General features: G+C 40.6%; 1 protein-coding gene across 1 annotated transcript in view; it reads left to right on the forward strand.

Moving 5' to 3' along the window:
• Positions 1–864: 864 nt before the first annotated feature.
• The window catches only part of QRFPR (pyroglutamylated RFamide peptide receptor), a 68,629-nt gene continuing 47,550 nt past the window's right edge, over positions 865–21,943 (forward strand). Inside the window, exon 1 of the mRNA XM_059169320.1 lies at positions 865–1,599. Coding sequence (XP_059025303.1) covers positions 1,260–1,599 — 340 coding nt within the window. The 5' untranslated portion in view covers positions 865–1,259. The remainder of the gene's footprint in view (positions 1,600–21,943) is intronic.

The raw sequence follows: 21,943 nt of genomic DNA on the forward strand, positions 1-21,943 counted from the left end.
CTCCCACAAAAACCTGTATATGATTCTTCATAGCAGCTTTATTTACAATAGCCCCAAACTGGAAACAAGCAATGCCTCCTAAACATGAATGGTTAAACAAAAGATGATACATCCTCAGCAATAGAAAGGAGCAACTTAACAACTTGTGTGGATCGGAATAGCAATCGCATTATGCTTGAGTGCTAAAAAATACCAAAAGGTATTATAATGTGTGATTCTGTTTAAATAACCTTTTGTCAAGAGTACAGAGATGGAGGACAGATTAATAATTGGCAGGAATTTAAGCCTGGGGTGGGAGGTGGGACTTGGTATGACTACAGACGTAGTAGGAGGAAGATCATTGTGGTGATAGAATCGTTTTCTCTCCTGGTTTTGGTGATGGTTACAGGAATCTACACTTGGGATAAAATGACATAGACTTTACACACACACTGTACCTATGACAAATTCCTGGGTTTGTGTTGGACCATAATTAAATAAGATGTAATCAATGGGAGAAAGGGAGAAACTAGATAAGGGGTACGTGGGACCTGCCTGTACTATCCTTGCAATTTCCTGTGTGCTGTAATTATTATTGAAAATGCAGGCAAAAATTAAAATAATCCTATTTCGCCTTGGGTAGCTGTGGCGCCCATTACTTCGTCAGAGGAGAAGCCGTGAGACCGTAGGAACCCCAATACTCGGTTTTAAATATACGCATGACCTGGGGCAGAAGAAAGTCGCTGTGCAGCACAATGTGGTGAGCCAAAGAGGTGTTTTCCAGGCCCTGAGGATGTCGGAGGCGGCGTCCGCTCTCCTGAAGCTGGGAGGGGCGTGGCGCGCCACAGAGTTCCAGCCCCTCCCTCCGCCGCCCTTGGAGCCAGTGCGGTGCGCCAGAAGGCTGGGGAGGCAGAAGCGCTGGGACTCTTGAGCGGCGTTCCAGCATTCCCCACCGCCCCAGCCCCTCACCTTAGAGAAGAGCAAGAGAACTTTCTTTGAACTGCGAATATTTTTGGTAAAGGGATAGTCTCCCAGGCTTTGACTTCCCGCCTCTTGATTGCGGGTTTGATCCCGCGCTGCTTTCCTTCTACCGAACATCCTGGGGCGCAGCCGGAGTCCTTTAGCGCTCCAGAGTCTGGAACGGAGGCTGTCCTGGCCTCCCGAGTGTGCAGCGGCCGTCGGCCCCGTCTCCTCGCAGCCCCCACCCCGCCGCGCCTCCGTGCGCTTGTGGGGCGGTGGGTGGCCCGGCTGTAGCTGACGGCGCTCCGGGAGCACGCGGTATGCAATCACTCAACATTACGCGCGAGCAGTTTTCCCGGCTACTGCGGGACCACAACTTGACCCGCGAGCAGTTCATCGCGCGGTATGGGCTGCGGCCCCTGGTCTACACCCCGGAGCTGCCCGGGCGCGCCAAGCTGGCCTTAGTGCTCACCGGAGTGCTCATCTTTGCTCTAGCACTCTTTGGCAATTCACTGGTGGTCTACGTAGTGACCCGCAGCAAAGCCATGCGCACGGTCACCAACATCTTTATCTGCTCCTTGGCGCTCAGCGACCTGCTCATCGCCTTCTTCTGCATCCCGGTCACCATGGTCCAGAACATCTCTGACACCTGGCGGGGGGGTGAGTCCACGTCCGCACCTTCTTCCCTAATCCCCCAGCCTTCCACGGGACTCTCCCCGCCCCTTTGTTCCTTACATTTCTCTCTCTACCAAAAGAATCCAGAGCTCTTTCTTAGAACTTCCTCGCCTGCGCTCACTTGGAGAGTTTTTTGGTACTTGATTTCGGTGCAACGCTTCTCTTTGTCGTTTAACGACACAGATTTCCTTGCATTGCCCGGAGGACCACGGGGGGAAAGGGAGGGAAAACTGAATGGGAAGAAATCCGAGAGGGAGACAAACCATGAGAAACTCTGGATCCCGGGAATCAAACTGAGGGATGGGGTGGGGGCCAGGTGGGAGGATGGATAACCGGGTGATGGGTATGAAGAAGGGCAGGTGTGGTGGTGAGAACTGGGTTGTTAAAAGCAACTAATGAGTCCTTGAACGCTACGTCAAAAACTAATGTACTATATGCTGGGTAATTGAACATAATAAAATAAAATTTTGAAAGACACAGGAAAATGCTAGGAAAAGTACAAGGCAGTGAGATGGGGAGTCACATTGCACACCAGTAATTTTTCCATTGCACACCAGCTCCTTTTTCCATAATTACCAGGATTTTTTTCAAGTAAAATAAAAATATTTCAAAAATAAAAATATCCATATCCACTCATCCTCCTAACTTACAGTCTCACTCCACAGATGCCTCTGTGGCTTCCAAACAGGTGTTTGTAGGTATTTGTACATCCAATTTATATAAGGACTTAAAACTAATTTTGTATATGTGTGTGTGTATAACATATTTATTATATATTATAATTGTTATGTAATTATATAGAATATATATTTAATATATCCCCTGCAAATGGATTATATATATATATATATATATAAAATACATATATAAATATATTGTGTGTGTGTATAGTCATTTTTTTCAGATTGGATTAACAGAAGCAAGCAGGGAGTGTTAACACAGAAAACATATCCCCCTCTTGACTGATAAAGAAGGAGACATTGATTCCTCTCTTTCCTTTAAAGGGGAGTGGAAATGGTAGGGAAACCATTCAGAGTTATTGAGCTGGGATCCCAGTGTAGAGGTTGAGAAACGCTCGACAGTGCACTTCCTTCCCCCAGGTAATCCAGTCTTTCCAGACACACAGCTACAGAGCCTGCTCCAGTCCATAAGCAGTAATGCCTTCTGTTGTCACCTGTGTTTAGTGGTGTGTCTTGGAGATGAAGCTTTGGTTGTGCCCCCATTGTCATGGATGGGTGAATTCTTGAAACCACATCAAAATTCATAGAAAGTGGCTGCAAATACAGAGAACGTGACGGAAATTGATCATTATGCCTTCAAGCCCTGCCATTTCCATTCTTTTGCTACTTCCTTTTAATCTCACGGAGTTTCTTTTATCCTACCATTAACAAGTTGAGCTCTTCAGTTTCTTTCTCTGACATTTTTTCTTTATTAATTTACATCAGGTTTATCTTTAGTGCATCAAGAGGCTAAGATCTTTGATTCCCATCTCATCTACAATGTATTTCCAAAGTATTTCCAAAAATGCACTAACCATTAGAGAACATAGCACTGATGTGAGAGTGTCACATAATGCAGCAAGTGGCAAACCAACTTATGACTTACAGCCTTTCTTATGCACTCTGATGAAATCATTGTACTTGGACCTTTTAAAGTTGTCCTGTGCAACTAACCCCATAAAATTAATGGGGAAAATTTTGATCATCTCATAAACCTAGTTTTTTGAGAAAAGGGCATAAGAGTTTCGATTTCTATATGTTTGTGAAGGCAGATTTATGAAGCATATATGTATGTCTGGATGATTATAGCTCTGTTTGTTAAGGTGAACATAATTTAAAAAGTGGGATGCTATACTGGGAATCCAAAGACTGGGTTCCTATTTTGGCTCTAATACATGTTGATTTAACACATCTGGGCCTCAGTTTTTTGATAAAATATTAGGAATTCTAGATGCTTGGAAGTGAAATGAGGCAGATGTTTAGCCTCTAAGCAAATTGGGAAATCATGCCTTGGGAAGACTACAGAGTAGATCTTCCTTCCCAAGGACTTTGGTGGATGGTGTGAAAGTTTTTCTTAAACTTTCTGTTTTCCTTGCTTCCTAGTTCATGGAGCACATTTCACTTTAGCTTCTAAATGCTGAAAAAGGGTAAGGCATTGTGCATGTATTTCACACTTTAGAGTGAGGACAAAGTGTATTAGTAAAAGTGCTTTGAAAAAATTGATTATATCATGAAAGTGTAAGGTATTCATTATGTTAAGAAATGTTTAATTTTAGGTAGCTTATGTTTATCTGGGACTAGATTTGTAGAATAAATATTCTTTTTAGACTCTTTTTTTAAATTTATTTTTATTTATTTGTCAGAGAGAGAGAGAGCACACAGACAGACAGAGTGGCAGGCAGAGGCAGAGGGAGAAGCAGGCTCCCCGCTGAGCATGGAGCCCAATGTGGGACTAGATCCCGGGACACCGGGATCATGACCCGAGCCGAAGGCAGCCGCTGAGCCACCCAGGCGTCCCTAGAATAAATATTCTTACAAATCAAGTAAGTAACACCAAAATTGAATATCATGGAAGAGGAAATAGTTTGCAGAGTTTCTGGAGGTAACAATGCAAACAGAATTAACTTGTCCTTTATAGGATAGGATAATAATTTTAAAGCTGATAAATTAGCAAAAGAGCTTTCAACCCTGGGGATAAAAAAACATTATTTGTTTGTAAAAAAATTTTAGAAATTAATTAAAAAAAGAGCTTTCAAGGGAAAGTAATTAATAGTTCAATGGTAATTCACAATATATTATTTTATAAGGCTATTGAGGACCTTCTTTAAGGCAAAGCATTCTACCTTGGTAATACAAAAAAAAAAAAGGAATAAAGCTAATCTAATCCCTTTTTGGACCTCTGAAAGTAAGAAACGTCCTCAAATGAAAAAATACAGGATGTAATGGAACGGGATCCATTCTGCTGTGGGAGTATAAAAGTCAGGAAGGTTTCTCCAAAGAGGGGAATTTCGAGCCACTTACTGAAGAATGATTCAGATTGTTTTCAGCAGAGAAAGAAGGATGGAGTGTGTCCCAGGAACAGGGGTCAATCCAAAGTTTGGAGGAAAGAATGAAGGGGATGAAGTCCAAGAACACTGTGTAAGTCTTTTCAAGTATATAGTTTATATGTGAGGGATGGTGGGAAATGAGACAGAAAGGTAGGATAGTGCAACTGGGGAGGGAAGAGTATCAGTTATGCTAAACTTAAATATGATTACCCCTCAAATTCCTCCAGGGTGAAGGAGGAAATATAAAGGAAGCAGTGGGAACTACTAGGAGGCAACAGTGTCAGGACAAAGTCTCAGGACCTCCCTTAAAGGGGACAGGACCCCTGGAGGCAGGACTGTGTGCCCTGAATTGTCAAATCTTTTGTTGTTGCTGCTGTTACTGCCCTTTTTCTTCCTTTCTTTTTTTTTTTTTTTTTTTTTTTTTTTAATTCTAGAGAAGCTGGAAAAATGGAATTTTGGAATTTTATGATCTTGGCATTTAGTTCAAAATAAAATAAAATGCAGTTGGGTAAAAGAAAACCTCCCTGGGAGTTTGGCCACAAATAATTCATGGACCTCCAGTTTGTGACTTTTCTTCAAAGTCTCCCCCTCAAACATTTCTGACAGAGGTAGGGCTATAAATGACTATTTTCTTCTTCTTTTCCTAGTCCACTTATCTCCCTTGCTAGGGACCAACATTGCCTGTTGAGTCAAAGCCTGCATTTGGACAAGATCTCCAGGTGATACATAAGCACATGAAAATTTGAGAAGCACCACTATAAGTAATGATTCTCAGACCTGGCTACACAGAGAACCTCCTGAGGAGCTTTAAAAATGTTTTGTGCCAACCTGTGTCCAAACTAGTTACATCTGACTCTCTGAAACCAGCTTGCCAACTTAAAGAGACCATTGTGCATATCTCTACCCTGTTCCCCATTCAGAGTCATGTTATTGGCTTGAAATCAGTCATGACAGGAATATTTACATTGTGGATGACAGCAATAAAAACTGTCTTTAAAAAAAAAAACAAAACGTACAGTTGTTTTCTAGCATACCACTGAGCAAAGACTTTGAATTATCTTTGGTACAGTGATGGCATCATAAATGACAGATGCAACAAAGTGTATCCATAAACATTTAGCTTAAGAGAATTACACTCAATTTAGAAGGAGATCTAAATTCAGCATCTAAGTGTTGGTTAGCACTGAGGCAAGTGTATGTGCAATTCTTGTATATGTCTGGCATATGCCAACACTCTTTGACCCACTAGTTGATTTACTCCCACACTGCTCCCCAGAACATTCAACACAGAGCTAGCAGGAATGGGGATTCTCTTCCCACAAGAACAGTAAATAGCATTTGTTTATGGTTTTTTAAAATCACTAATATGAGGATGGGGCTGTGTTGTTATAGCAATTAGGAGTCAGGCTTTGGAAGATCTGTGTGCATTCTACTTACAAATCTATCTGATCAAACTCTAGCAGTCAACTTGCCCATTGTACTCTTGGGGCCATGGAATTTACCTCTCCTTAAGTGCAGTCTGTTCTTCCTCATTTTGTCTCTTTTTTCCTCCTCCTTTAATCTCTTGCTTTGAAATATATACATGCTCCTCCAAATTCACTGTCTGATTATGTTGTTTTTTTCAACTAAATTCCACAAAATAGATTTTGCTTCTCAACAATGCTCCAGAACACTTTTCTCTTTCTTTATATTCTACCCTTTGATGGTTTTTGTAATTCCTCTTAGTTTTTGAGTGTGTGTCCACTGAAGCCTAGCATGCGATTTCGTCTTTCATCACCCATTTCTGCATAGAGGTTCCAACCAGGACTCTCCTTTCTTTGCTGATAATTCTGAAATCAGGATCTAATATCTTAAGCCCTAATCCCCCTGATCTGAGACTGGGCATTTACACACAGATCTCTTATTAGCATCCAACATTCTCTCACCCTAGCTTATCTCTCTGCCCAGGGTCTAAACTATTATCATTAATAGTCTGAGTCATTTTTGTATTCAGCATTTTCCGGGTATCTGTTGTTTGCTCTGGGATATTAAAGGTGTAGAGAAAGCTGAGTCCTTAGGGAATTGCCAGGTTTCAGTTAGAGCAAGACAGGGAGTGTGGCACTCAAAGAAAAAATGGAGAAGGCAGGGGATTTTGTTGTCAAAGTTTCAGAGTGCACTGTGGAGAAAGCACAGGGGAAGTGTTGGGGAACTGGAGGCTTGGATCAGAATAGGAATGTTTAGAGCCTCGATTGGGTTCAGGGGCAAGGGATAGTCTAGGAGAACGGGACTCATGGTGACTCAGGTAAATGTGAATTTACAAAATACGGGAGGATTAATTCTGAAGAATTCCCAGAAAGAGGCAGAACATCAGATCTCATTCTAGCCTCTTTATTGCTCTCAGCATTAATGAATTGAGGTGGGGAAGGGCTTGTTGGCCTTCTGGGAGCCACAGGACTCTGCCTGCTTTTATCCTGTTGTGGGTAGGGTCACAGAGGAAGGGAAGATCTCCCCAGGTGCATCCAGAGCTCTCTGCACTTCCCTGCGATCCTGCTGTGGGCACTGAAAAGAATTTTCTAAGGATGACTGGTAAATTGACTAAAAGCAATTACAGAAAAGGAGTTCCCAAAATAGCCTAAGTAATGGCAGCCTCACTGGGAAAAGGGCACTTTCGCATCTACTTACTATACCTGAAGACTGCTTGCTTGGGTAAAAAAATGCAAAAACTCATTTTCTCAGAGGCTGATAGGAAAATTCTGCCTAGAGCGGTGGCTCTCAGTCTTGCCAACACATAGAATCGCTCAGGGAGTTTTTAAAATGATGCTTGGTTTCTACCCTGGGAGATTCTGATTTAATTGGTCTGAGTACCCAGGTATTGGATTTTCAGAAGTTCCCCAATAACATAATTTGTAGCCAAGGCTGAGAATCACTAATGTAGAACAAATGCTGACAATACCAAGACGTGGGCTGTTGTGAAGATGAAAAGAAATAAAGGAGGCCAGGTGCTTCCGTAGCACAGCACCGGCCACATACCCCAGCGCAAGGTTGCTCTACAGTGTAGGGAAAAAAATCGCCATCAGAGTTACAGTGCTTGGAAAATCAACATATAAGTTATATAAAATGAAGCTTGACATGGAACTCGGAGCTGATTTTCCCATTATACTCATCAATTACGTCTCTACACAAGCCCTAAAGTTTTTTGGAGTCTTTTGACGTGGATTTAGAAAGAAGCCGAAAATGATTAAAATTTTGGGATACCTGACATATGACAAAAGACTGAAAGAATTATTCTCTCATCTGGAGAATAAAACTCTAGTTTTATTATTATTTTTTTAAGATTTTATTTATTTGACAGAGATCACAAGTAGGCAGAGAGGCAGGCAGAGAGAGAAGAGGAAGCAGGCTCCCTGCTGAGCAGAGAGCCAGATGCGGGGCTCCATCTAAGGACCCTCTGCCGAAGGCAGAGACTTTAACCCACTGAGCCACCTAGGCGCTCCAAAACTCTAGTTTTAAATGAGCACACCGCCACAGCAAGGTTTTCAGTGCGAGTTACCCAGAGTCTTGGTGGCTGGTGTGCGCAGGTGTGGAGCAGGCAGGCTCCCAGGCTTCACCAAAACAGCTCCCTTCTTTCTTTTTAATAAATAGGATTTTCCATTAGATTTCATATTTATAGAAAAGGATTTTACTGGAATGAAGATTGAAGGGAAGAAGGGTAGGAAAGAAAAAAAACACTCACTGTACACCACACAAAAATTTAGGTGGGGGGCACCTGAATGGCTTCCTTGGTTGAGTGTCCAACTCTTGATTTTGGCTCAGGTCATGATCTCAGGGTCATGAAATTGAGTCCCACTGAGCATGGAGTCTGCTTAAGAATCTCTCTCCCTCTGCCCCTTCCTTGGCTCTCATGTTCTTTCTCTAAATAAAGAAATAAAATCTTTTAAAAAATCAGGTGAGTTTTAAGAGATTTCAACCTGATAAATTCTGAAATCGGTTATTAAAGGAAGTTGTTGGGGTGCCTGGTGGCTCAGTCGAAGTGTCTGCCTCTGGCTCTGGTCATGATCCTGGGTTCAAACCACCCCCCAACTACTATCCTCCTCATCTGGCTCCCTGCTCAGCGGGGAGTCTGCTTCTTCCTCTCCTTGTGCACACTCTCTGTCTCTGTCATGCTTGCTCAAATAAATAAATTTAAAAAAAATTTTAAAAAGGAGGTTGTTGAATTATGTGGTGAAAAGATCTTAATTTGGGGGGCCAGCTCAGAGAAGAGGGATTAGACTGGAACATCTTCAGGTCTACTTTATTTTTTGATTAGTGATTGGAAAATATCACTTACGATAATAATTTTCTCTTTTCTATAACATTTTAGAAACCTCAGAGTTCCTGGGGGAAACTAAATATGGTGAAACTGATGTAAAATCAACAATATCATGAGCCTTTAAAAAACAAAAACAAAAAACTTTAAACAGGAATGATGAAAGCTGCTGACAAAGAATAGACCCACTGAAGTGAAGAAGTATAAAAAAATAAAAGAAGTAAATCGAAGAGAAGACCCAACGACAGTAGTTTGGAAGTCAAATAAAAAATTGTGCCATAGGGCCAGCCTCTGGGTGGTCTCCTCATGAATCAGTTATGTGCACACTTTAAGAAGAAAAGATGCCAGGGTCAAGAAATTTACTAAGTTTTCTCAGGAGGCTGGAAGGTGGTCCTGTCAGCAATGGGATTTGTATGAGTCTCTCTACCTAGGACAACAATATTTTACAGTTAAAATAAGGACACAAAGAATTTGGCAATGAGAAAATTTGAAAAATTTTATTGTGTACTTAGAAAGCATAAAAAAAAAATTCCCTTTTCCAATTGCTTTCCTAGAACATACCTTAGCATGTTCTTTGACCAGTGATTGGTTTATTAAGATTCTTGTCTGCAAACAGAGAAGCCTGTCTAAAACTAACTTAAGTAAAGGTGAGGGGGGATATTCTGTCTCATGAAACTGAAAAACTGAGGATTAGGTCCAGCTTCAGGCATAGCTGAATCTAGATCTCCCAACAGTGACTCCAGGGCTCTGCCATTCTCCCCGTCTGTGCCCAGCCTCACTTCCTTCTGTAGTGCAGTTTCATTCTTGGGTTATTGTTGTCAGGTATTATGAAAGGTGGTCCTGGAACTATTGGCTCATGTTTTCTTTAAAACTCCCCATTTTAGGGGTGCCTGGTGGCTCAGTCGGTTAAGCATCCAAATCTTGGTTTTCGCGCAGGTCATGAACTCAAGGTTCTGGGATCAAGCCCCATGTCCAGCTCCACACTCAGCACGGAGTTTGTTTGAGATGTTCTCTCCTTCTCCTTCTGCCCTTTCCCCTTCTCTCTCTTTCTCTAAAATGAATAAATAAACCTTTCTTAAAAAGAACTCCCTGGGGGCACCTGGGTGGCTCAGTGGGTTAAAGCCTCTGCCTTCGGCTCAGGTCATGGTCCCAGGGTTCTGGGATCAAGCCCCGCATCGGGCTCTCTGCTCAGCAGGGAGCCTGCTTCCTTCTCTCTCTCTGCCTGCCTCTCTGTCTACTTGTGATCTCTAGTCTGTCAAATAAATAAATAAAATCTTAAAAAAAAACCAAAACTCCCTGTTTTAACCCAAATGTGTATTCATAGGTAATTTTGTTGTTTCATTTCCTATATTAAAATTAAGGATTGGTTTCTAATGATTAATTCTGAAGTACTCAAGTGTTTAGTGTTTTTATCTACCTAGGCAAAACTAGATTTGCTCTTCGTGTGGCTGTGTTCTGAGAATATACATCATCTATAGTACCAGAAAGATTGCAGATTATTAAGGACTAGTGGAATACTCCTTATAATATCATGTGTTCTCATAACCTGGGAGAGATAAAAGAGATAGTTTGGTGCAATGAAAATGAATATACACTCTAGAATGGACAATATTGGGTTCTAATACTGTTGCACCATTTATGATCCATAGGTTACTGAATTAGCTATTAACTACACTTCCTTGCATTGTTTGCCCCTATTAGGAGACCAAGAGAAGTTATAAAATTATATATGGTGTTGCCTCCCAGTGGCCAATGCAGCAGCAGAAACTACAACAAAGATGCAAGATTTACATCATGCTGTAGTTTATCAAAAATATTAATGGGTACCCAGTTCTTATGATTTCCTATTATATTTCAGTATGAAGTATGCAGTATTTACACATTTCCAGCTATAAAACCTTTCATCTAAAAACCTTGAAACAGGGACGCCTGGGTGGCTCAGTTGGTTAGGCAGCTGCTTTTAGCTCGGGTCGTGATCCCAGCGTCCTGGGATTGAGTCCCACATCGGGCTCCTTGCTCAACAGGGAGCCTGCTTCTCTCTCTGTCTCTTCCTGCCACTCTGTACGCATGTGCTTGCTCTCTCTCTCTCTCTCTCTCTGACAAATAAATAAATAAAATCTTTTTAAAAATAAATAAAAAAATAAAAAACTTGAAATATGCATGCATTCAATGCATGCTTAAAAATATAGTGAAAAAACTCTTGTAAAATTGAGAGGCATTTAATATTTGCAGGTCGGCAAACACCGTGTTTCACCTTGGAACAGTTGTTTTATTTCTCTTTTTATGGTTTCCCCATCTGTAAATTTGGGAAAAGCTATGCCTACCTTATGAGGCTGCTGGGAGAATGAATGACGCTATATGTAAAGGATCTGGCACTTGGTGGGTAGCCTATAGAAGGAAGCAGATTGTCGTTTACAGCTGCGAAGTATTTCTATTTAAAATGTTAGGCGTGTTTGTATGTACAGGATGACAGAGATAAAAAAAAAAACTGTAATTGTAATATTAATTTATCAAAGACATATGTATGCATTTATATGAAACCACTATAAATAACCCTGTCCATATAATTTATTTTTGTTAATAAAGTCTTTAATAACTGTCATGAAAATATTTACTCCTATCCTCAATGAAAATTCAAACTAATCATTTGTACTCAGAAAACAGAAAAGAGTATTTGCTTTCTTTCATTTTAGAAGCAATTATACATCCCGAAAAGGGGCTAAAGTGGTCAAAGATTTGTTGGGGCTGTTATAGATTCTGTAGTTGCTTGCCAGGCTCGGGGTTTTTCCCAGGACACTGCAGACTAGGAGGCACAAGGTCACCACCTTAGTATTAAAACAGAGCCGTCCCACTGACCCCTGCCCTGGTCTTGTAATGCAGCTCCTTTTGCCACACTCCTCATCCCTCTCCCCCCAGGCGAACCTCAGCGGCCAGTTACCTTGTGAACATTATTGCTGCCTGGTTCATGGCCTGAAAAAGGCTCATGACGGCCCCTCAGTGTGGCCATGACAGTCGGGGTGCAACAGTGACATCAGTTCCATGACTGTTGTCCTTTGACGGCTCTAGAGTGCTGGCAAAGACTGTTGGGATCTGGGCAATTCTGACTGCCAGAGCCTCACTTGCACTGCAGAGAAATGGAAATAATAATATCAAAATGACCACCAAACTCCTAGGGCTCACTATGTGACAAGTATATTATCATCCCTGTTTTACAGAGGAGAAAAGGAGGCACAAAAAGATGGGGTTAGTACACCAGTTATCTCTTTCTCATTGCAAATTAGTCAAACCCTTGTAGATTAAAGAAACCACTGTTTTGTTTTTGTTTTTGCTCCTTATTCAGTGTCAGTGGCTTAGCCATTTGGCTTGTCTCTGCTGGGCAGTTCTTCTGCTAGTCTCCCCTGAGGGCACTCACAAGACGATGATGTTCTTCTGGCAACCTGATGGAGGCTCACCACTTTATGACCTCAGCAGGGAGGGGCTATCTCTGTCCCATGTGGCTCCCTTCTTCAGCAGGATAGTCCACAATTCTTTATGTGGAAGCAACGTGTTCCAAAAGAGTGAGAGAAGAAGCTTCAAAATCTCTCGCCCAGGACTGGAAGTTGCACCAGTGTCCCTTCTGTGATTAAAGCAAATCACACCATCAGTGGGGAAGGAGTCTCTCCACTTGGCAAAGTCACATTGATGGGGGCTGGGGAAGCTTGCAGACAGTGACAGGGGAAATTGGAGCCTTTTTTTTTTTTTTTTCAATTAATCTATCACATTTAGGACAGTGCTCATGCTCATATAAATAGGAAGTGCTACTGCCAGGACTTGAGGGCAAGAGCTATGGTTCTGTGTCGGGTTTTTCACCACAGCAGGTCTGCTGGAATAGGGCATGATTGTCCTTTCTGCAATGCCTTGTCTCACCCCCTGCTTCTGCCTCGTATGTGCACAGTGCTGCATGCACAGTTAGACCGCAGATATTTATTTCTGGGACCTGGAGGACAAAGTTATGAAATGAAAAGTTGTTCTGGTCTTTTCCCCCAAAACCTTTCTGAGAATGGATTCCTCTTCGTTGACTCTTAGTGGCTCTGGCCACCTGTCTACTGACGTTTGCAAAGTTAACACACACCTATTCACAGAAGTCCATATTGACTCAGGTTTAGAAGTCCTGTCAAGCAAGTCTACAGACTGAGCAACATGCTTGGCTTTTTAAAACTTTTCCTTTACTGCATCATTTATAAACACTGAAGAATTTATTTTTATTAGGAGGAATTTTATTGGGTCAAAATCTAATCTAAGTATCAATATAAACCTGATCCAAGCAGTGATTTCCTCAGCGGGTCTGAGGAAAAGACAGTGAAAATGTATTTTACAAGGACAGTTTTATTTAAAAAAAAAAAAAAAAGGCAGGGTGATGAAACCTTGGAGATTGGTAAGACATAATGAAATAAAACTTCACTTTGGGCAAGATGTAGGTCTTGTTAAAATTTTATATTACCTATAAATAAATCCTTAGGTATAAAATACACATCTTCACACTGTGTTTGCAAGATGCAAAAACAGCTGGTTAATTCAGTGATCACTCTTTTCAAATTAGATTTTCAGTATTGAGGAAATAATAGATGTGAATTTTATGACTTTGAAGATACAATCTGTGTGTCTGTTTTTGTCTCCTCCACTAGAATATAAGCTCCATAAGGTTAAAGACTTGATCTCTCTTGTATATCCACCACTTAATTGCATAGCTATTGCTAGGTTATATGGTAGGTTCTTAATAAGTATTTTTTGAGTTATTAATGTTTATCACCTTATTTGACATTATACTAATATTTGAGGCTTTTAAGAAATCAGTTGTATACGGGGCACCTGGGTGGCTCAGTGGGTTAAGCCGCTGCCTTCGGCTCAGGTCATGATCTCAGGGTCCTGGGGTCGAGTCCCGCATCGGGCTCTCTGCTCAGCAGGGAGCCTGCTTCCCCTCTCTCTCTCTGTCTGCCTCTCCGTCTACTTGTGATTTCTCTCTATCAAATAAATAAAATCTTTAAAAAAAAAAAAAGAAATCAGTTGTATACATTTTTGTGACACACTGAAGAATGAGATTGTATTTATCTTCATGTCTGCTTTTTTGGTTGCAAGGAACAAAGATTCAACTTACCTCAAGCAATTGGAGCTATGGCAAGCCTGTTTTGTAGCAGTGAGGAAGAGGGGGCTCTCTTGAATTTCAGGACAGTAACAGGTCGGTCTCATGGAAATTGAAGGGGAATCTGAAGCAGCAGCTGTGTGGAGCTCAACATGAAGAATCCATGAATCTCCAGGGCTCGGCCATAAATACGACTTTGCTCCACTCCCCCAGTGGACAAAGGCTTGTTTATTCAGTCTGATTGCTTTTTACTGCCATAGATTCAGTCGTTCAGTTTGTTCAATCTTTCTCCTATCCTATATCTTCCACCTTCTGCTTTACACTCTTGGACAGCCAAATAAATCCTAACACTCCAACTGTCAAATTCAAAGAGGCTTAGTTCAGTGACCAACACTAGTGTAAAATAATTTTGATCTTTACTTATATGTCTCAGAGAAATTTTAAAAGATTTTAATTCATTTCTCGCAAGACTCTCTCTTAAAACCCCATTCTTCCATTTCATTCAGGTCTTTACTATTACACTTAATAGTGTTCCACAGAACTTTTTTCACCTTGCAAAGATCACATGTCCTTTCAGGCCACCCCAGACAGTAGACACAATGTTGCCCCACTAGTATTAATACAAAGCTGTCACTGATTTACACCCTCATCTTGTAAGGCTGGACTTCAAGGTCTCTCAACTTCCCCATCCCACCCCAAGGAAACCTCCGTTGACTACGAACTTATGCTTCAGTTCCTTGTGGACATTCTTTAAAAAAAAAAAAAAAAAAAAAAAAAAAAAAGATTTTATTTATTGATTTGACAAACAGAGATCACAAGTAGGCAGAGAGGCAGGCAGAGAGAGAGAGGAGGAAGCAGTCTTCCAGCTGAGCAGAGAGCCCGATGCAGGGCTCGATCCCAGGACCTTGAGATCATGACCTGAGCTGAAGGCAGAGGATTTAACCCACTGAGCCACCCAGGCCACCCCCTTGTGGACATTCTTACTGCCTCCTTCTTTCCCTCCATCTTCATCAGTCTATCTCCCCTTCTCTCTTTGTCTCTCTCCCTCCACATCCCACCTTTTCTCTCTCTCTCTTTAAATCTCAGTCTTATTTATGCAAATTTCCCATCCTGATACCTGACCCAAATTATTCCACATGCTCTGGTTAATAAAATGGCCCAGAGAGGGAACTATCCAGCAGGTATGTCTTTTAGTTAAGGAGAGAAGGAAAGAATGGAGGAGAGAAAGAAGCTAGGAAATCTCATACACTGATTTTATCCCTGTTTTATTTGTTTGTCTTTAGATTTTTTACTTTCTCATAACCCTTGTTGCCCCCACTCTTACTAATTTTCTTTTTCTGAAGAAAAGATTCACAGCAGCCATACTCTCAGTTTTGAAGAGGATAAAAACACTTTCTTGATATGTTAAAAATCGAATAGAAACAGAAGAAAAGGGCAATCTACACATAGATGAGGGCAATAGTAAACAGTAAGGAAAGTAAGACAGAATTACATCAAATTGGGTACTTAGAACATCCAACCTCATCAGCTAGGGAAGCCCCCTGAAGACAGTCACGTTGGAGTCTGGATTGAGAGGCCTGGGCGGAGCGTCCTCCCCTCTGGTGAGACTTCCAACTGACTATCCCCAAAAGGGCCGTGTTTATGGGGCAAATGAAGGTGAACATTTGTTTGCCTGTGTGCTGTTTAGAGTGGCTGCATTTCTGTATTACCATGTCTTTACTTCTTCAAGGAGCCTGGGTTAGGTGTGCAGATCCCATTCTGCGGGGACAGGCCAGCTTGGAGCCAGAGGGCGTATTAGGCAAGAATTACAGCTCTCAGCATCCAGACTAGGAGGGCCATTTCTGACCTGGAGGCCAGCTAATGTCAATTAATGAGGTTCCCAAGGACACTCAGGCAGCGTAAGTCTCACAAACAGCATTCTTTAACCTGCCTGCATATATGCAAGTCAAAGGGGTAGGTTATGCAGGACAAATCACAGAAATCTTCATCCCTACAATACAGGCTTTTTTGTATATCCACTGGCTTCATCTCACAGTGCATTCTTATACTATTCCCTACGTCTTATTCCAAAGACAAGGAATTCGACTGGCTTAGCCTTTGGGTTCAATAGACAAAGGGCTAGGAGGAACAGGTGGCTTCATGTGAAGGTATAGGACTTCTACTCCCACAGAGCTAAAGACACTGCCTTAGCCTGGCAGGATGGGGCTGGGGTAAGATGTAGTTTGGGCTTCTTCATTAGGAAATCCCTAGAGGCTCCAAAATGTACTAGGCTGGCATGGATGGCAGAGAGGTTAATTGGCTAATTAATTTCTTTAAATTATCTGTGAAATTCTCAAATTTTTGAAAGAACAGTTCTCTGTAATATGTTTTCAATATTATTTCATTAACAATGATGAGAACTTTAAGTCAGCTAAGTATGAACCTTGGTTATAAATTGGCTTTGCTTTATAGCCTTGTCAGACTTCATCGTCAATGGTTTTTCTTGCAGTAAACATGTCGAAGAAAGATTTTTTTCCCTGTATTTAAGTAACTCTGTACACCTGTGCCTTTTTTTCTCTTCCTGGAGAAAGGTATATATCAAAAAGGAAATAAAAGAAAACTCTCAAGAAGGGAGAGAACTGGGGAGAAAACACCCACACTTTTCTAATACAGTCGAAAATCTTGACTTACAGATGTTACTGACAGATGGGAAACAGACTACATGAGAATGGAATTTGATTATCTTCCATTAAAAGCCTTCAGAAAAACTCTAACAGAGAAAGAATTATTAAGTGAGAGGCATGCAAGTCAAAATTCTATATAGAGCTAGTTGGGTTCCGCATGGATTTTATACATCCTTTCCCCCGTGTTTTCAGCTCTAGGTAGTAGCAACGTCGAGTACAACTGAAGTTATTAATTTCTTTTAAGTTTCTCGCATAAAGAGATAAATTTTAAAAATGGCTGCTTCACCGGTAACTGAAAGATACACTATCTGGGGACAAACTGTACCGGTTCCTTTAATTTGGAAAGGGAAGAGAAATTCCTTGTTAGAGAAGCAGCCTAAGAGAAGGAGAGGCTTCTCCTTTGCTAAAACAGTTCTGCTGGCACAGTAGGTCACGAGGTCAAGTAGTTGTAGGACCCACTTGTGGCCCAGTTACCTCGGTAACAAGAATGTTTGTGTCAGGAAATCATGTTCCCTAGGAGCAAAACAGTCTTCAATATACTGTGTATTTTCTTGCCACTTAGAATCTGCTTCGTGGACTGACAGCATCAGTATCACCTCGAACCTTGTTAGAAACAGTCTCAGACTCCATCCCAGACCTACTGAATCAGAATCTGTATTTTAATGAAATTACCAGTGTGGGCCCTATGGGGAAGGAAGTTGAGGCTGGTTTATAAATATACCATTGCTGTGTTCCACTTTTGCTTCTGATGAACACAGGATAGATTACTTTGACCAATGATGAAAGGCTACTTATTAGCAAATAGATTGGCTAAATAGTTCTCTTTAATTATCTATTATACCACAGAGGCAGTTACTACAGTAACCAGAACTTATGTCATTTCAGCTTATTTTTCCAAATCATCATTATACTGAGAAGGGCACAGAATTTAATACACAGTCAATTTACTTGTGGGCTTGATTTATTGATGACAAAGATCAAACTGACCCAAATTAAATGGGTGAAAAATTCCTGAGTAAATAAGCTTTCATGGAATGGATTACTCTGGTTTTCAAAAATTACAGTTTTCCTTAATAAAGCTCTAGGTTATTGAATGCTTTTTTTCTTTTCTGTAGCCAATGTCTGGGTTTGCAGAGTGAAATCAGTGAGATTTTATTGCTAAAGTATATTCCTTACATGTTGAACTTTCCATCTGTTCACTTACTCATGCATTTACTCATCCAACTGATATTTATTCAATACAGTAGTATGCCAGCCACTATATTGAACTTGAGAGACAAGGGTGAACAGTACATGGTGTAGATATTGTAAAGATTAGAGAGACCTCAGTCTTCCTGGAAAATATAAGTATTTCTGTAGGCCTGGACTTTAGCATTCAAAGGCGGAATGGTGAGCAATGAAACTGGAGGGAAAGGAAGACAAATCATGAAGAGCTTTCTACTGCTGTGTTAAGGAGTTTGAAGGTCATTTTAGAGCACAGACATCTCTGTTCTGGGGCAGTAAATTTCAAAGTAGGAGTTACAATGTCTTAATGAGTCAGAAATTATTTGGTGAGTCAGAATTAGCAATTGAGAAAAAAACATATTAGAATACAGAATATCAAAGAAAATTTACATGGTAAAACTTCTGGTTGTGTGTATACATATATGTGTGTGTGTGTGTATATATGTGTATATGTGTGTATATGTATATAAATACATGTATTTCTGTGTGTGTGTGTGTGTGTATACACACACATCCAGAAAGAAATAACTTTATGGGTGTGTGTGTTGTATGTGTAATGGAAAGGTACTTCTTATTATTGTGGGTTTTGGTTAAATTCACTGTTGGAAAGGGAGTTGGGTTAGAGCAAGTACAGGTGACCATAAACAGGTTAAACCCAACAGGACTTAGCAATGCCATGACTGGGGCCTATTGCTACACAGTGACTAAACTTCCTTTCAGCCAGCTTTCACAACTGGGTTACTAAACTGGAGAAACTAATGGTGCAATTTATAACGAACACAGATAATTGAAAAATTGATTTACTTGCGGTTAGTTGCTAATAAACTAGTAAGTGTTTTATTCATCTTGGAATGTGTGGGTATAAATGAGATTGCAACAAAGGAGAACTGTTTAGATTAGATTATGGCAGAAGACACAACTGGTGGCTGAGTGGAAGAATGGTTATCTTATATATAATTTTTGCTTAGGGCCTCCTAGCTCTTTGTTTTTTATTACTGTAATAAAAACAGAGTTTTTGTGGGGGAAAAAAGTATCATGTACTCTTTCTGGATACTATATTTCAATTTTTAGACTGTGTGAAGTTGGAGATCAATAAATTATAGGATAGGAGCCCCACCATTCAAATAAATTTTAGAAAAACATTACTCCAGGGGCACCTGGGTGGCTCAGTTGATTAAGCAGCAACCTTCAGCTCAGGTTATGGTCCCTCAGTTGAGGGCCCTGGGATCCAGAACCCTGTCAGGATCCCTGCTCAGCAGGGAGTCTGCCTCTCCTTCTGCCCCACCCCACCCACTCGTGCTCTTGCTCTCTAAAATAAATAAAATAAAATTTTTAAAAATAAATAAATAATAAAATCTTTTAAAAAAAGAAAGGAAAAGAGAAGAAAAACATTACCTCAATAAGATTTGAAAAACTAGTGTTACAAAAACAAGGTGGGAAAGGAATAGAAAGTGTGAAGAATATACATTCTTCACATTTGTATATTATCAGATGTATAATATCAGAATTGGCTCACATAGTTATGGAGGCTGAAGAGTCCCACAGCCTGTTGCCGGCAAGCTGGAGACTCTGGGGGTGGTAGTTCAAAGACCTGAGAGCCAGAGACCCAATGTGTAGGTAGATTCTAGTCTGAGTCTGAATGGCTGAGAACCAGGTACCTCCAGAGTAGATCAATTACTCATCTCAAGCAGTCAGGCAGAGAACAAATTTAACCTTCCTCTCTGCATTTTGTTCTATTTAGGCTCTCAACAGATTATAGATAATGCCCACTCACGTGGGGAGTGCCATCTGCTTTATTCATCTAACCAATTCAAATGCTAATCTCTTTTGGAAACACCCTCACAGACACAACCCGAGATATTGCTTAACCAGATAAGTGGGCATCCCATGATCCAGTCAAGCTGACATCAAATTAACTATATAACAAGAATTCATCTATATTCTGTCTTCTCCTTCATTCATGCATTTGTTCATTCATTCACCTGTAGGTCACATACTACTTAAGACTACTTGAATACAGAGAAAGACAAAACAAACACTCCCATCTGTTCATGGAAAGACAGCAGGCATTAATATCCCACACATAAACATTTAATTACAAAGTAACATTCCAAACAATTCAGTTTCAATACAGTCAAGGATAAAGGAGTCAAAATATCTAAAAACCAAAAGCAAAATGTTGAACTAAAGTTGATTGAGAAATGACAAGAGAAAAATATGTGTTAAAGCAATATAGGCAAGTAATACTTAGAATGCTGTCTGTTGCTTTTTGCTTTTAAACCCTAAAGTTTAACCTGGGATCCTTTAATTCTATTATTTGAAAGTATAATTATTGCCGTTAGTGGAGAGGAAAAGAAACCAATTCAGTTATTTTTCTAAAATAGGATTTGTAGCTATTAGAGTAATGAAAATTAGAAGAAAAATATCAGAAGACACACGATTTTACTGTACTGAACTTGTTTTCCGGCACAAATATATACCCAGATGATTTGTCTTGTAACGTAATTGAAGGAAGCACTCAGAGCAGAACTACAGAGTTAGTATGAGTTTGGGCTCCATAAGGAAAAACCTTAATGTTTTTCATCTCTAAGGCTCTACTCATTCTAAATCAAAGTCTTTGGGGGGACCACTCCAGCCCATGTGAATAGGGAATGTCAGTTGTCTTTTACTCTGCCACATTCTTAAATATGTAAAGGCAACTAAGGATTCATAGGTAGTTTGAAGAAGGTTTGCAGAATAAAAGGGAACAATACAGATAAATTAAACTAGAAAAAATGGGTTATTAATAGATAAATTCAGAAATAAAACTCCAAGTAGTATTTTCATATTTACAGACATATCCTGAAAATTTTTTTCTCATTTAATATTTTCCCAGTAGAATTAGCATTTGTTTTGTTTTGTTTTTGTTTTTAAGTAGGATGTAGAACCTGATGCAGGGCTTGAGCTCATGACCCGAAGATGGAGGCCTGAGCTGAGATCAAGAGTCAGATGTTTAACCACCTGAGTCACCCAGATACTCTTATTTGTTTTGAAGTCTCAAGCTTCAACAATAAATGCGTCATTCAGTACCATAATATTTAAGCTGATGTTTACATAAGAAAAACTTATGTCCCCCAAATTAATAAAACACTTTAAACAAAATAATACATAGAAAAATTCATTTTTTTAAAGATTGTATTTATTTATTTGACAGAGAGATAGAGAGAGAGCACAAGTGGGCAGAGCAGCAGGCAGAGGCAGAGGGAGAAGCTGGCTCTCCACTGAGCAGGGAGCCAAATGTAGGGATCAATCCCAAGACCCTGGGATCATGACCTGAGCCAAAGGCAGCCACTTAACGAACTGAGCCACCCAGGCACCCCTACATAGAAAAATTGTTATTTTTTTTAATTTATTTTTTATTTTCAGCATAACAGTATTCATTATTTTTGCACCACACTCAGTGCTCCATGCAATCTGTGCCCTCTCTAATACCCACCACCTGGTACCCCGACCTCCCACCCCGCTCCCCTTCAAAACTCTCAGGTTGTTTTTCAGAGTCCATAGTCTCTCATGGTTCACCTCCCCTTCCAATTTCCCCCAACTCCCTTCTCCTCTCTATCTCCCCATGTCCTCCATGCTATTTGTTATGCTCCACAAATAAGTGAAACCATATGATGATTGACTCTCTCTGCTTGACTTATTTCACTCAGCATAATATCTTCCAGTCCCATCCATGTTGCTACAAAAGTTGGGTATTCGTCCTTTCTGATGGAGGCATAATACTTCATAGTGTATATGGACCACATCTTCTTCATCCATTCGCCTGTTGAAGGGCATCTTGGTTCTTTCCACAGTTTGGTGACCGTGGCTATTGCTGCTATAAACATTGGGGTACAGATGGCCCTTCTTTTCACTGCATCTGTATCTTTGGGGTAAATACCTAGTAGTGCAATGGCAGGGTCATAGGGAAGTTCTATTTTTAATTTCTTGAGGAATCTCCACACTGTTCTCCA

The sequence above is a fragment of the Mustela lutreola genome, chromosome 1 (assembly GCF_030435805.1).
Source record: "Mustela lutreola isolate mMusLut2 chromosome 1, mMusLut2.pri, whole genome shotgun sequence".
NCBI classification, from domain to species: Eukaryota; Metazoa; Chordata; class Mammalia; order Carnivora; family Mustelidae; genus Mustela; species Mustela lutreola.